Source organism: Papilio polytes, unplaced genomic scaffold, assembly GCF_000836215.1.
Source record: "Papilio polytes unplaced genomic scaffold, Ppol_1.0 DF824024.1, whole genome shotgun sequence".
In the NCBI taxonomy this organism is placed as follows: domain Eukaryota; kingdom Metazoa; phylum Arthropoda; class Insecta; order Lepidoptera; family Papilionidae; genus Papilio; species Papilio polytes.
Genome location: NW_013525180.1, coordinates 2,357,118 through 2,373,288, shown reverse-complemented (window position 1 = coordinate 2,373,288; position 16,171 = coordinate 2,357,118). Strand labels below are relative to the sequence as shown.

Genomic DNA, 16,171 nt, shown 5'->3' with positions numbered 1-16,171 from the left:
TCAAGCAGACCACTTTATATGCACCCCGAATGAATATTTCTGGTGAAAATATGAATGAAAGCAAAAATAAATGGCATTAATCAAATTTTCATTAATATTCCATGCTTAGGATTGGTATTATAATAATATTTGCAAGTATTGCAACGTGTTACTTTGAACTATGTAAATTCTACATCAAAAGAATAAATCTATACATATAATAACATTGGAGTGTCTGTAATTTCAAAAGAAAAATTCCAGATTTCTGAAAGATGATGTATTTGCGTTGCTGATAACGAAAATCTCATTTAAAATAGAGTTCTGTCTGTCTGTTCGTCACCAAGCCGCGTTTGTCCTGGGCAGCCCGCGTGTCGGAATACGGCTAGATCGATCGGACTTGCACTGAAGGGTAGCTGATGTCGACGGGAATATTATAGGCTACTTTTTAATCTTAATACTAGCTTTCGCTCGCGACTCCGTCCGTGTGGTATTTAAAAAAAAACAAAATTAAGTACCCTATGTGTTCTTCCAGAATATCCTCTACATCTATACCAAATTTCATAGAGATCCATTCAGCCGTTTGGGCTACAAACTCTAAAAAACATCCATCTAAACTTTCGCATTTATAATATTAGTATGTTTGTATGTACGAAGTCGCGGGAAACAGCTAATAATCGAATAAATTTCGATTTAAATAGCACGACATAAGACATTTCTTTCAAATCACGTTTATATATATAGTGTGTAAATGCAGTTGTATCAACAAATTCAGTTAAAACGGTTACTGCAACTGAATTATTCGTAACAAATAGTAACATCTAATGCACTCCGGGAATTAAACAGCTCTAAAGTCTACTAAGACGGTCGGGAAGTGTCCCGGTGTCCCAATTAATTAATCCCTAAGCCTGGAATCCTGCCAGGAGCGGCCGTTGTTTGAGCAAACAATGCCCACAGTGAACCACCACAGTCAGCGGGTAAAAAGCAAACTAATTAAGGAATGTGAACTATATCTGGCGTGAGATCTGATGCTTTTGAATTCAAGAAAGACATTGAAACTATTCTAGTATGATAAGAAATCCTTCTCCAAGGTTTCTTAATAGAAGAGATAAAGATTAAAAAGAATCAATAAACGAAAATAAAACCAGACGATTACTCTTCTTCTTCTTCTGTAGCTTCTTTGTGAGCCTTGACTTGGTCCAGCAATTATTTCCATTTCGGCCTATCTCTGGCCACGGTCCTCCAGTTCGCTATGCCAACGGTTTTACTCCAGTTCGCTATGCCAATGGTTTTAGTCGATTACTCAAACACAACTCAAAAAAAAAACAAAAAAAAACCTGTACTTAATCTCAGATTACTTGAGTTTCTAGCAACTTTCAAGTGTAACATCGTACTAATATTATAAATGCGAAAGTTTAGATGTATGGATGGATGTTTGTTAGAGTTTTATCCTAAACTGTTGAACGGATTATAATGAAGTTTGGTACAGATGTAGAGGATAGTCTGGAAGAACACATAGGCTACACAATTGTGTTTTTTTTTACTCTACGCGGACGGAGTCGCGTACGAAAGCTAGTCTTCTAATAAATGTTCTAAGCGATATCTTAAGGAACAAGACGAAAAAACAACTAAAGAAACACAATAGTTTCAATTTGCTCTACTTACGGAATATATTTTGTTGAAAACAAAATTTTCTCAAATTTTTACCATTTACGTATCATAACCTCTGTAAGACTCAAAGAGGATCTTAACGACCCCCATCTATTCACAGAGAAGTAATAAATGTGCGAATTACAATAGACAGGAATTTATTCAAGTAACACGCCACGGACATAACGGAGAAAATTGTCTGAAAACCATAAAATAAATTGTGCAGTGTCCCAGTTCGTACAGTCAGCGGAGACAAAGACTGTAGTGCATTGAAGGGCCACTTGAGTGCTGGCAAGAATTTCGCTGTATCTTTAAATTTCCCGCTTAATCTAGAGTATCCTCCAGTGATTATTAAAGTTAACGAGAGAATGTTCCCGTAGTTTCGTTTTACTACTCGTGGATTCGTTTCAGTCTGTTCTGCAATTGTATCATTTTATTTCATTTATTTAATACTAGCTTTCGCCCACGAGTCTGTCCGAGTGGATTTGAAAAAAACAAAGCCTATGTGTTCTCTACATCTTTACCAAATTTCATCGAAATCCGTTCAGCCGTTTAGGCTACAAACTCTAACAAACATTCATCCATCCATCTATCTAAACTTTCGGATTTATAATATTCGTTAGAAGTAAGATTAGATTAAATATACCTTTTTAATTATATAGGTTTTATTTCGAAGCAATTATTGTTTTTAGAACCAAGCGCAGTTATAAATTGTCAAAAAACTGATTCTAATTTTTATAATCAAGGTAACAAAAGTCGATGGCATTTGAAATTGCAAATTATTATATCGATAAATAAAATAGGTGACGTAAAAAGGGCTACCTATTACAAGCAAAAAAGGAATAATCAACTTTAACAACCGAATATTAAAGTACGAAATTGCGCTACAATAAATAAAACGACACTCATGCCATAAATGTAACGACACGACTATTGTAAATTGAGCTTTCAGTTGGAATGCAGTTCCATGTATTTCGTACAATTTATTTGAGACTAGGGTTCGAGGTAGGTCATCGTATCTTGGTTGTTAGAATGAAAATTAATGGGTGCAGGTCACGTGATCAGACGATTTGTCGTGACGCCTAAACGATTACATGGATCATTAGTCATATTACCACCTACGATAACATCGTTTACGTATTCATTGGTAAAATAATGCAACTGCGCACGCTAAAACACATTCATTAATTTTCCTAGGTAATAATGCTGGGGGCATTTTGTTCGGTACTATGAATTTGTAATTCTGGTCAATTATGGCAAGAAATAACAGTATACATTAGGATAGAGATAGCAAAGGTTTATAATACGAAATATAAGAAGCTAGTCTCTTAATATTAGTCCCTTTTCCTTTCTTAAGAGTATGGGAAAGAAAAGTTGATTTGACGGTGGAGAAGACGCATAGGAAGGGGAAATATCCTCTTTATGTGCATCTTCTCCGTTGATTAAGGGTAGGCAACGCATTTGCAATTGCTGATGTCTTTAGGCAGCGGTCGCTTTGCCATTCCTGCGGTTTCAGGTGGCCGCTTGCTCGTTTGATGTAAAAAAAGTTTGTATTTTACAATTCAATTCTTTCGACGAAGTAAAAACAAATATATCAAAGTAAGATTTTTTAATACAATCGCAATAACGCATACATGGACTTTACAAAACACAGGCGTAGAGAATAATACAAAAATATATAGTCTTCAATAGACATCTAACCGTAACGTACTAATATGAATAAAAATATATTCCAAGCTGTGACTAATCTATCCAAAACGTTGTAGCCCTGGCCGCTCTTTGTTCCCGACAATTTTCGTTGTGTTGGTGAAAGCAAGGATAGAACACCGTCCATCGTTTCCTCGCATGTCGGCAAAATGTCTGCCGGAGGGAGTGCGAAACCGTAGTAACCTTCATCTCGAAGCTCGAATGTCATCACATATCTAACAAGCAATAATTAAAAATTGAATGGGATAACACCAGAGATATTAAACATTAAATATGATTTAGAGCGGACATTCAAAGGAATTTCCTATAAATACTTTAGATAAGTCAGAAGCGCAAATTTCACTTTATAGACCTAGTTTTTAGAGTAAACTTTGCCCACTTCTATCGAAATTCTTCCTTGACTATAACATAATGAAACTGTATTTCGCTAACTATATGAGTATACTATATAAATAGCGACATTCTGCCGGTCAGTTGCCGCTCATTGGTCAAAATATGACTCTCTCAGTATGACATTGTTGGTTAAAAAAATTGCCGCCTGCCATATCATTCTTATAGGTCTAAATATGCTCGCATTTCAGACATCGCCGTAGATAGACAATTTAGTTCATACTGTCCTTTCTACTGATATTGAATATCTTTATAAATAAACTTACGGGACTTTAAACGTCTTCTTGACCCAACATCCGCTAACTCCCGATGTCAAATAGCCTAAAATTATATTAATTTTGTTAGCATGTTAAGATTACGACATAAGTTTTGTGTAAAAGTCCTTAGCTTCAATAACAATGGAGTAATTAAAATAAAAATATTTAATTTGATGATTAAAGGTTCTTTGTCATCATCATCACCAGCTCACTAGACGTCCCCACCGAGTCGCTCAGATCCTACCCTGAGTAAGGGGTGACTAGGCCATAGTCAACCACGCTGGCCCAGTGCGGGTTGGTTGACTTCACACATATCTTTGAATTTCTTCGCCGATATGTGCAGGTTGCATCACAATGACATTTGCATTTGACAGTGGTAGTGCCCGCTTTAACATCTTAGCACGAATGGGCCGGCACGCCCGGTGTAATACCACGACCACACAGAAGACAGGCGTGAAATGGAAGCAATTCCGTGTTTCGTTTGATGAGTGTGGTGCCGGAGGCTGAATTTAAGTCCCTTTCTCTTTACCACCCTTTTCTTATAAGGGAAGGGGAAGTGGATTTGACGGTGGAGGAGATGCATAGAAAGGGGAAATATGCTCTTTATGTGCGTCTCCTCCTCCGTCGTATAAGGGTAGGCAACGCATCTGCAATTGCGGATGTCTATGGGCAGCGGTCGCTTCGCCATTTTGGCGGCGCACCGCTTGCTCGTTTGCCACCTTATGCTATAAAAAAAAAAAAACAATGTTTTACTTCACCGTAAGAACGTCGGGTAAATTATGTACATATGAAAATTCGCAAAAACGGAAAATCACATTGGTACATGGCGGGATTCGAACCCAAGACCTGTAGATTACAAATCAAGTGCTTAAACCGCTGAGCCACCGACGTTCTATTCGAAGGTTGATTCTATTGAACTTAGAAATGTTTTTATAGTACAGATAGCCTATTGAAATATTGAGAATTTTTAGTTAGCTTGTTTCGAAATTTTAAATTTTACATGAAATTCCACATTACCGACAGTATCGAAAGCCGTTCCTACAGTATATCCGGTACCATGCTTATCAGCAATCCTTAGTGCTGCTTTCTTACCCATTGTGTACTGAAATAAAAACAAATGTTTTATATACAAATCAAGTAAATCGAAGCAAATGATATCTTCATTATCATTGTCGATTGCCTTAGTTTCAAGTTTGGAAAAAGATGTCTCAAAATTGATTTACCACTTCATCGAAATTTTCTAAATGTTTTCTCGTGAATGTGTAAGGTATAATCATATATTGGCCATATGAATGAAATGCAAGATAATATTCCAAGTCTTCGCTTTTGGAACGCACGAAAGAAGCCATAGAAGAACTTTCTCGTTCAGAAAATGCATGATCACCACAATATGAATTATCCCATGAACTAAAACTGACTCCGACAGCTGAAATTATATTTTAAATTGAAAACTAGTTTAGTAAATACATTAAGAATGTAAGTAGTAAATGTAAGAAATTTTACTTCCAAATGCGATTCCAAAATTTCTGTTTAGATCAACGCCTCGACCATTTTTCCTCCATAAACGATCCTGGAAATATATTAACAAATAGAATGTCAAGCATTGATTAATTAAGTCCTAATTAAAAATGATTCTGTACAGTACAAATTATCATAAAAAACTGTAGTCTTAATCAACTTACTGAAGTATGAGTTATTTCGTAGCCGTCCGGATTTAAGATTGGCACGAAATACCATTCGTATGCAAAGGCGATCTCCTTCAGTACTGTATTATTTGATTTTGGCGCGTGGAGGATTTGATTCATCATATACGTGACGAAAGCCGGTGATATCCACTCCCGAGCATGTATACCACCTTCAACTATCACCTTAGGTCTGAGAACATACAGATCTTGATGTTTTATTTAACACTAGTCTCTGTTCTTACTCCACAATCATACAGAAGACAGGCGGGAAGTAAGTATATAGCAAGGAAATGATGGGAAGGAAGATGTACTCGATAACGGAGAAGCAAAATATTAAAAAGAAACTTTTGTTTATCCTCTTCGCTGTGCAATACATGTAGGCAATGAATCTGTTTGCAGATGTCTATGAGTTGTAGTATTATCACTATGCGGCTTTGTCAGTTTCTCGAAAATCTCACTGTTGTCGATTGGCAGCATCGAAATGGTGGGGTACCTGGTCAGCCGTATTATCCGATGACGAAACTCGGCATAGCATAAATCGATACAAACAATTCGTCAGACTAATCTCCGTACTATAACTAAATTTTGTCAATTTACACTAGGCTGTGTGATATTTAATAAGTTACCTTCTTTTGCCGGTGCCTAGAAGAATTCTAACTGCAATAATATCTCGGTTCTCCAAAGTTTTTCCAATACTCTCTAAGTAAACCTCCTGAGGATATTCATTCCCAAGATCAAACAACCATTTGTAAATATCGTTTGTTTTGAAATAACTCCGCCAATCAAACTGTTCCATTTTTCTCCTAACGTAACTTCGCACGGTTTGTCCATCAAATGCCCTAAAATCCGAACAGTTTATTACGTCACTAAATCTTTAACTATTTAAAGTTATATTAAAAAAAATTGTGTATTCCAATATTTTCTTCTTTAAATCTTACATATAATATAATAACCAATACCTCTGTACGTTATCCATGATTGTCACCAAGTATATGCCCAAATGTTCGGCATCTTTCGTAAACGCAGGCTTGTCTTCAGGTGATATTATAAACTCTACTGATTTGCTGATTTTACCGGGTGGTCTCCAATAGTTTACGTCATAAAATTGGTTCAGATCTTTGAAGAATTTTAGATGTTTTTCGCTCATCGGTATTGCTCGATAGAGAGTGTGGTTGTGGTATTTTTTCTGCGCACATTCATCAAATGGGAATATTGTCACAAAATAAACAATGACAACACGAAATGCTATTAACATTATTCTAGAAAACTACTATATTTTTAAATACGATTATATAATTTATTATTTGTATTTTCGATTTGTCAGATTGACGTCTGTACTTCAATTTTATTTTGATGAGCATCAAATTGTGTCTATGGATTTTATCACAGATTATTATCAAGACATTGCAACTTTTTAAATCATACTCTTCGTACTAATATTATAAATGCGAAAGTTTAGATGGATGGATGTTTATTAGAGTTTGTAGCCTAAGCGGCTGAACGGATATCGATGAAATTTGGTAAAGATGTAGAGGATAGTCTGGAAGAATACATAGGCTACTCACTTTTGTTTTATTTAATTCCACGCGAACGGAGTCCGCGAGCGAAAGCTAGTTATCTATAGTTCGATGTTATGACCCAGGTCAAAGAGCTCGTGTAAATATAATAAGGTCTTTGTTCTATACTCCTGATCTACAGAAATGAGAGATGCAAAGAGAATATTTGAGCTTAGGTAAACCATAACGATCATTTACAAAATCTACTTCAAGATTATATTGTGACATCGTGGGTTTTCAACAATCTGACCATTGCAACATTTTATTATTCCAACTTAAAGACTTTAAAAGCTATGAAGTTATTTTTACAATAACAAGCAAATTCTATTTAAAGCTTTAATACACATTTTTATAAAAAATAAAAACATTACATTAACAAAACACAATAAAACATATCAAAAAATAAATCACTGTTAACATCATGATTGCTAGTTTAGGTTTCTGGGCCGCATTAAACAAATCAGAACGTATACGTCTGGGACGAGCTGTCATCAGCTCAACAAGGCCTTGCAAGGCCTCCTCGCAGGTCGGCTTTATCTGGTCGTTGGGTAGCGCGTACCCGTAACTCCCATTGTCACGTAATATAAACGTTATCACATACCTAAAACCAAACTTGTCTAAAGCATGTTATTTTTTACATTAACTAGTACGATAAGGTAGGGGAGGTGATGATTATGAGCCATGAAACTGATTAGATCTTAGAAGAATCTATAGATACATTGAACCAGTGATGCTACAAAACTTGTAAACATTTTATCGAAGTTACTTTTAAGTACAAATCAAGTAAAACTCTTACTTTGTTTTAAAGTTTTTCTTTACCCAAGTTGTACTACTTCCAGAGGCACGTAAACCTAAAATGTAATTATGATAAAGCATAAAGCAAACAAGAATAAATATTTTTTAACTTCATTTTAGGTAAATATTATCCAGACCTAAGGTGTCATATGTTGTGCCAACGCTGTATTTTACTCCATTCAATCTATACATTCGCAATATGGCTTGCTTTGCATAGTTATCCTGAAAAATAAAGTCTTAGAGACCCCGCATATCACGGACTAAACTATCACACGGTTAATGAATTTTGGAACACGCCTAAATGATATATAATGTATCCTATGTCTAGACGACCGCTCGGTTTAAAAGTCAAAATGATTGTTTGTCTATCCCAAACCAACCCGCCTGTTTAGTCGGGCTGGCGTGCACACTACAGCTTGATCTGATCTTACTCTCGGGGGACTGTTTAGTCTTAGAAGCTCGGGGCCTCCTAATTAACGTCTAAACCGTTAATAACTTAACAAGATGAATCACAAACAGTCTTTCAAATTATTTAATCTAGATTTTATAAAACAATATGAAGATTGTTGTTTCCTCCATAGCTTCACAAATTTCATCTTCAACCTTCTTATTACTCATCAATAAGTCTAAACTAAATTCTTCTTTCCATATATCTTTGTCAAAAAAAATCAGAAAATTGTTACCATTTCCGAAAAATTTTCAACGTGTTGCACTCTATCGTCGTAGGGTATAATAATTTTTTGTCCATATGAGTGAAACGAGATGTAGAATTTCAAACGATCTCGTTTACTTGTAATAAATCCGGCTAAAGCTTTGGATTCTGGCTCCGAGAAAGGTTCAGTGCCACCATAGTTATCGTCTTTCGCATGGGTACTAGTTCCGTATTCTGTGTAATTAATAAAATATGATTCTAACTTTTAATTAAATTTTTACTGCTGATTATGGTTTTTAATTTCCCCTTCAGTGTATTTCTAAAACTTCACCAGTATCAAAAATATTTTATTTAAATTTAAACTTACTTCCAAAATTATGTTCAAAGTTTCGATTTAAATCAACTCCTTCGCCCTCACTGAATATTCTTCTATTTTTGCGCCATAGACGATCCTAAAAGACATATTTTCGTTAGGAGTTTCAAACATTTTACTTTTTAAACTACATGTGATAGACATTTGTAGATATAGGTGCGTTCCATGCAGACCGAACCCTTTTCATTTCAAATCGACAGGTATCTCGTAAATATTTTCTGGGACTGAAAAAAATATTGTTATTAGGGTTTACATTACAAAATATACTTACATTTTTAATACTGTAGTCGAAACCATCAGGATTTACTACCGGTATTAAATACCAGTGGTATTTATTCGCCAGGTCATACAATATATCATCCTCGCCTTTAGCATATACTAGACTTTTTATTAAAAATGTTACAAAGATGGTGGATATCCATTCATTTCCATGTATGCCTCCATCAACAATCACGTTAGCTTTACCCTTATCTTTCTTAATTAAAACTGCTTGAATATCTCTGCCTTCAGCAGACTGTCCGATAGTACGAAGTTCGACTCGCTCGGGATTTTGGACAGCTATGTCAGATATCCATTGGTAAATATCTTCTAAACTATGATAGTACTCCCAAGTGAATGAATCTACTTTTGGTGTTACATACTTTTTCATGTTTTGGGAATCGAACGCACTGAAAAATAGTATTGTATTATTTTGATACAATTATTTGAGATCGAAGGTTCTAAAACACGATACGAGTAAAAATAGTATTTTGTATTTGTAGATAAAAAATTTTAAAAAATGTAAAAACCTCTCCGACACACTCTCGTCTAATTCTATGCCAAATTTCATCGAGATCCATTTAGGTTACAAACTTTAACAAACATCCATGCATACATCTAAACTTACTTATACTTTAGTTGTTTAGATGTCTTTAATTTAAAAACCTTTGTTTACCTCCATGTAAAAGTTTTGAAAAAAACGTAACTACTTTGTAATAACAACACTTGTTACCTTTGTACATCTCGTAATAACACTTGTGTTTCCAATTTAAAATGACGGGTTCTCTCTCTGAATATTTCCAAGTCCATAGGATTGACTATAAAATGTACATCGTTGTACAATTTAGATGGTTTCTTCCAGAATATAACATCTATATATTTTTCTGATACCAAATTTTGTAAGAAATTCAAATGATATTCTTCTGTAGGTGTGGCACTGAACAGTGTGAAATTGTCATATCTTCGACTTATGCATAGTTTAAAGATCGTAAACAAAATTAAAAGATTTAGACAGTATGATTTCATAATTTTAACAACACAAAAAATTTTAGGACCCAAATCGCTGACAGATGATGACTTTGACGTTAAAATGTTAACTGATTAATTTACTTCTCGACAGAAAATGTGTCCAATAAGTTTTGTTCTGGTTTGTTTATTTGCATCTCAACACTACAGTTGGATCAATTTTATAGGTCGCATTTGACATTTCAGCGAAATCCGAAAAACAACCTCATCATCACCAACATGTCCTTGTACCTAAGGATGGTCGGAAAACTGTGCTGCTCTTCCATAAATCTTTATTAGCTGTCATGTTTCAATTTACTACCTTCTTAAGCATATTGTTTCATACAATTCCATACTTTCTTCGGTCTTCGTCTACCTTTTGTAGCCATCCACGTTCAATCTTAATGCTTTCATGTGTATATCTTCAACGTGTCGCCGCATAATATGCCCAACCAAATACAATTACAAACATTTGGGATAAAGTATGAAATTACATTAGATCAGTTGTTTCTTTATCACTTATATTCCATTTCAAATGTACAGTTTTCAATAAAAATCAATTTTCTTCTTTATAAAGGGGAAGTTTTGGTTAATTAAAAAGAGAGAATTGTTGCTGCAGATTGGAACTTATGTAGCCATCTTTGGTCCAACTTCTCGTATTATTCATTAGAACTTTACTGTAGACAGTCACATTTCTCTCGATATTTTCCTTCGACTAAACTTTTAATGAGAGTGCTGTATTTTTAAATATTTTTTTGTTGTAATGGATATTGTATTGTAATAAATATTGACAAATACAAATTAATCATTTTAACTTTAAAGGTAAAAATAACAAACAAGTGATAGCTATTTACTTATAAGATTCAGTAGGAAAAAATTTGGAAATAGAATATAAATATGTCCCCTGTGTGTCTCTAAATTTTAAAGTTAGGATCAACAGAGGTCGCTTCGCTGTTTTGGACACTTATAATGATTGCTTGCTCGTTTGTTGAAAAATATATTATCTCTTCAACAGAAAACATTTCTATGTCATTAAGCAATGTTTTAACCGATCTAAATTTTCATATAAATCTTATAGTATTGACTACAAAGAGATGGATAGATTGCGTAAAGTGACATGATCAAAAAGGGAGTCATGACGTATGATAGAGTTATGTGGAGGACAAAAACTAGTTGCGCCAACCCTACAGGAGTACGATAAGGAGAACGATGATGATGATGGAACGGAAACTTAAGAACCGGTCTGAAATATAAAATAAAACAAACTGTAAATTTACCTTACCAACTAAACATCATTAACAACCATAAATAAATTCTTATAACCCTAGTTATTACCATATTAAAAGCTTATTTCACTATTAACATAAATTCTATTTGCTAAATTAGGTTTTAAGTGGCCCTTGAATAACCGCAATCACTCGATAAGAGTTCCTTAGCTTCGACTTGCTCAAAATCCCGCAAACTTTGCATTTAATATCCGATATTGATACTTGAGAAGGCAATTTAATACAGTCTTGCTTTTAAATGAGGATCAAATTTAACGAATACTTTCATTTATTACATTTAAAAATTATTAGTCTTACTAATATTATAAATGCGAAAGAAAAGATGGATGGATGTTTGTTAAAGTTTGTAGTCTAAACTGCTGAACGGATCTCAATAAAATTTGGCATAGATGTAGAGGATAGTCTGGAAGAATTCATAGGCTACTTATTTTTGTTTTTTTGAATACCACGCGGACGGAGACGCAGGCGAAAGCTATTGGTACAAAAATATATTATTCTATTTTTGAAAATAGAATATTGTATCTACAAATATACATTTATAAATATGTTGTATATATAACGATTATGAACGTAAAATAAAAAATGGTTTTATCAGAACTATCTCAAAGGGATTTCCGTTTGAATTTAGATTAGATAATGAGAAAATTATGTAAATCAACCAAGATTATCAATAGTAATATAAGTGAAAATGGTGTACAAGAAACTTATATGTTATAATGGTTACTTCGCTGTTTTAGCGAATTTTGATCGTTTGATAGTTTGCCACGTTTCACTGCAAAACAAAATCATATTTACTACACTGATTTATAAAACATGAAATGAAACAATTAAGTAATAAGTAACAAAATCAATCTCTTCTATTTCCTTCTCTCGTAGGGTCGGCGCGACAAGTTTTTGTCCTCCACATAACTCTATCATCTGTCATCTCAGTCATCACTCCCTTCTTGATCATGTCACATTTCACGCAATTCATCCATCTCTTTTTAAGTCTACCTCTACCGATGTACCTCCACACTCACAACTAACGTTCTTCTTATAATCTTACTAATCTTACTATCTTACAGTATAAATGTGAAAGTTAAGATGGATGGATGGATAGATGGATGTTTGTTTAGATTTTGTAGCCTAAACGGCTGAACGAAATTTGGCATAGATGTAGAGAATAGTCTGGAGGAACACATACGCTATTCACTTTTGTTTTTTTTCCATTACGCGGATGGTGTCGCGAGCGAAATCTAGTTATTTAATAAAAACAAGCGGAATAAATATCTAATAGCGTCTTATTTTTCAAATTGTACATTTAATAGCGAAAGTTCTCGATCCCATTAAGTAGCTGTCAACTAACAATAGGACAGGAGATTAAGAAGTTAAATAAAAATGTACCTTTTTAATGCGAAAACTTTTGATGTCATCGGACTCGACATTTATTTTACAGTCATTGGAATTTTCACTTATTTTGTTCATGCTGTCATCTGTGATACTTACATGTTAATTGTCTTTGTAACAGAAAACTCTTCTATATCCTATTAAAAAGCCTTTATTTTACTAAATAGGCTTAAATGTGTAATCAACTTATTTTCGAGCATTACATGGTTAATATAACAAAACTAAAGACATTTAATAACATCTAGACGAGGCATAGTAAACAAAATTTCTTCACCGGTACTTTCTGTGAAAGGTACTATATCGGTTGTCAAGTTTAGTACGCCACCTCGTAATAAAATCAACACCGGTTACAAAGTCAATTGTAAACATTTAAATATTACTCAACGAAACCTATTGGCTCTTAATTTTAAAACAATTTAATTACATTATTAATTATTTAATCCGGTGACGGCACCGGAAAAAAGTATGTCGTGAGTAAGCCGTTAAACAATTAATTATAAAATGTCTCACGAAAGTTTAAATAATTTTATTAATTATATTGACAGTTGGTTTGAGGCTCTCAATATATATCGTTAGTGATGATCGTGAAAAATATCTTAAGTAAAATGTCTATGCCTCTTCTATATATATTTTGAATCTCTACGACTAAAACAATAACAATATGACGTACTCTATAAGTGAACACAATGTGACGAATTAACGCAATACGTCATGTCAGACGCGCCCCTAAATTGAGGAGTGAGGTCCCCCATTTGGCAATAAATAGTAACATTGTAGGCACATTAAACGGGAAATTAATGACATTAATCATACTTGAATAAACAATGCTACGATATTTAATATTAACTTAAAATATACGCATAATAAGATTATTTATAAATAATAAAAGGGAGCAAACGAACGGCGAGAACACCGAGGTCGTCCACGACGCCCATGGACATCCGCAACACCAGAGGAACTACAGATGCGTTGCCGGCCTTGTACTGTCAGCTACATAAATATGTGCTAACCCCAGCTTTCAAACTTGTAAAAAATATACGCATATATTCGTCAATATCTGTAATACGTATGCATCTATCAAATTTTTTGCATTTATAATATTACAAACTTTCGCACGCGACTTCGTCTGCGTGAAATTAAAAAAAAAAATTAAGTAGCCTATGTGTTCATCGAGAGTATCCTCTACATCTTTACCAAATTTCATCGAAATCCGTTCAGCCGTTTAGACTACAAACTATAATCCATACAACCATCTAAACTTTCGCACTTATTAGTAAGATAAAGGGCGTGCCCCACCAAATAGTAAATTGTCTGATAGCAATGTAAGGTGTAAAATATGTAATGGAAATACGGGATTTTGTTCCCTTATCTTACAGTAACGTCATTTCTACGCTATCTGAGATTCTATTAGCCAGAGGGACAAGCCCTAAGTATAGAAGTACATTTCTCAGAAGAGAAAATGCGATTGCTAATACGTCAACATTTATTATTGGCTTTTTCCTGACCCTCTAAAGTACCTGTTTCCAAAAATTGCCTTGTCACAATAATTTCATTTCACGCAAACTGGCAACATAGGAGTGACATTAATAAGGGCGGAACTATAGTTTTTACTTACATAAAATATTTTACCCCTCGTTAAATTTATCATGTCACCCACGCTGATATTTTAGCCATGTCATACCGTAATTTAAGTTTTTTTTTTGTAATAATCATATTTTACTCGAAAAGCTTTCGATGTCTAGAGGCAGACTATCTGTACATTTATGGATACTTCTGCTAAGCTGTTTACCGACTTATACCAAACTATTTGACCGACTTAGGCTAAACTGTTTTATTGACTTGAAAATAACTCCCTTGCGGCTGATATTAAACAGTTTCTTTTTGTAATACCAGACAATATGCGAGTCCGGTTGCTGCGTTAACATGCCGTAATCTGGGTTGAATATCTCCTCTACAATGAGCTGGAAGAACTCCTTGCTCTCACCACACTCTTCCACACCTTGCTCACCTTCGAATTGCACCATCACCTTATATGAAAACTAGCTTTTGTCCGCGACTCTTCCGACACTTTCGTAAAATGTTGTTACCGTACGTCAATTTTTAAACTGCTTTTGACAAAAGTGTAACCAAAATCTCACTTGAATGGAATTCAACAGTTATTTATTTATTTATTGGAAAGGTACACAAATTAATATACCGTATACAATGAAAAACAAAGAAGCATCTGTATGTTCTTCATACAGATGACAGGCGTACACAGCGCTCACAAAAAAATTATATTTTACTTTTTAATAACAAACGTTGAATCACGTTAATTACAACTAATAAAAATTAGGGTACACATATTAAACAAAAACAATAAAAGAAAATACAAAAGTGTTACTGGTGATAATATAAGCCGAGATCTTTTTTGTTTATTGAGTTCAAAAATCGGGACATGGAGTCATGGAAAATGTCAACATCATGACAACCGATGGCTACAAGTTATAGCGGAGACACATCGTTGAGTAACTATAGTACAACTATTGTGCGATTGTCGATTGTTTCGCAGCCAATTCAACTGTTTAGTTGCACAAGTAAACATCCAGTCGCTCCTCCTTATAAGTTCATAGAAATCAAAGCGCGACTAAACAGTTGTACGATTTAGAAAGGTGTGCGCGCTTTTGGGATTCATAACAGTAATGTCATAACAGATAACTCGGTCCGAAAGAAATAAACAAGTTATAAGACAAAACATTTCTCATACAAGCCCCTCATAAGTTTCCGCAGAACAATCACCCACGCTTCGCAACTTTCAAACTAAAAGTCATTCCCACAGAGTACTTAAAAACAGAGATATTATTTTAATAAATATTGTACTACTAGCGAACATGGGCGGCGTCGTTTTGTCTGCTTGTAGCATCTTTTTCAAAAGATTCGTGTTATTAAATACAAAAATATATAGACTGTTAAACTACACCTGTTGGAACTTTAAATACAAATTATAAATGAAACACACAAACACAAAAAAAAAGTAAATTGAATGATCAAGACTATAGTATTTTTTTATTTAAATACTCGTACTATTAAATGACAATAAAATTACATTGAACTCGATATACATAAAATTTTTATTCATTACTCTGTGCGGTACAATGAGCCATAGAAATGAAAAGCGAATACTGCTTGACATTTTCGAAAGTCCGAACTAACAAT

At 34.2% G+C, this 16,171-nt stretch overlaps 1 protein-coding gene across 1 annotated transcript; it reads right to left on the bottom strand.

Moving 5' to 3' along the window:
* Positions 1-3,220: 3,220 nt before the first annotated feature.
* On the bottom strand, positions 3,221-10,378 carry LOC106100936. Its single transcript, XM_013280001.1, has 15 exons — positions 10,033-10,378; positions 9,313-9,709; positions 9,036-9,120; positions 8,700-8,902; positions 8,154-8,238; positions 8,018-8,072; positions 7,597-7,822; positions 6,625-6,932; positions 6,292-6,504; positions 5,663-5,855; positions 5,484-5,550; positions 5,204-5,406; positions 4,998-5,082; positions 3,990-4,044; positions 3,221-3,548 (listed from the first exon to the last, which is right to left on the bottom strand). The coding sequence occupies exons 1-15, from the start codon at positions 10,323-10,325 to the stop codon at positions 3,323-3,325; spliced, it is 2,694 nt and encodes an 897-aa protein (XP_013135455.1). The 5' UTR covers positions 10,326-10,378; the 3' UTR covers positions 3,221-3,322.
* Between the last annotated feature and the right edge of the window lie 5,793 nt (positions 10,379-16,171).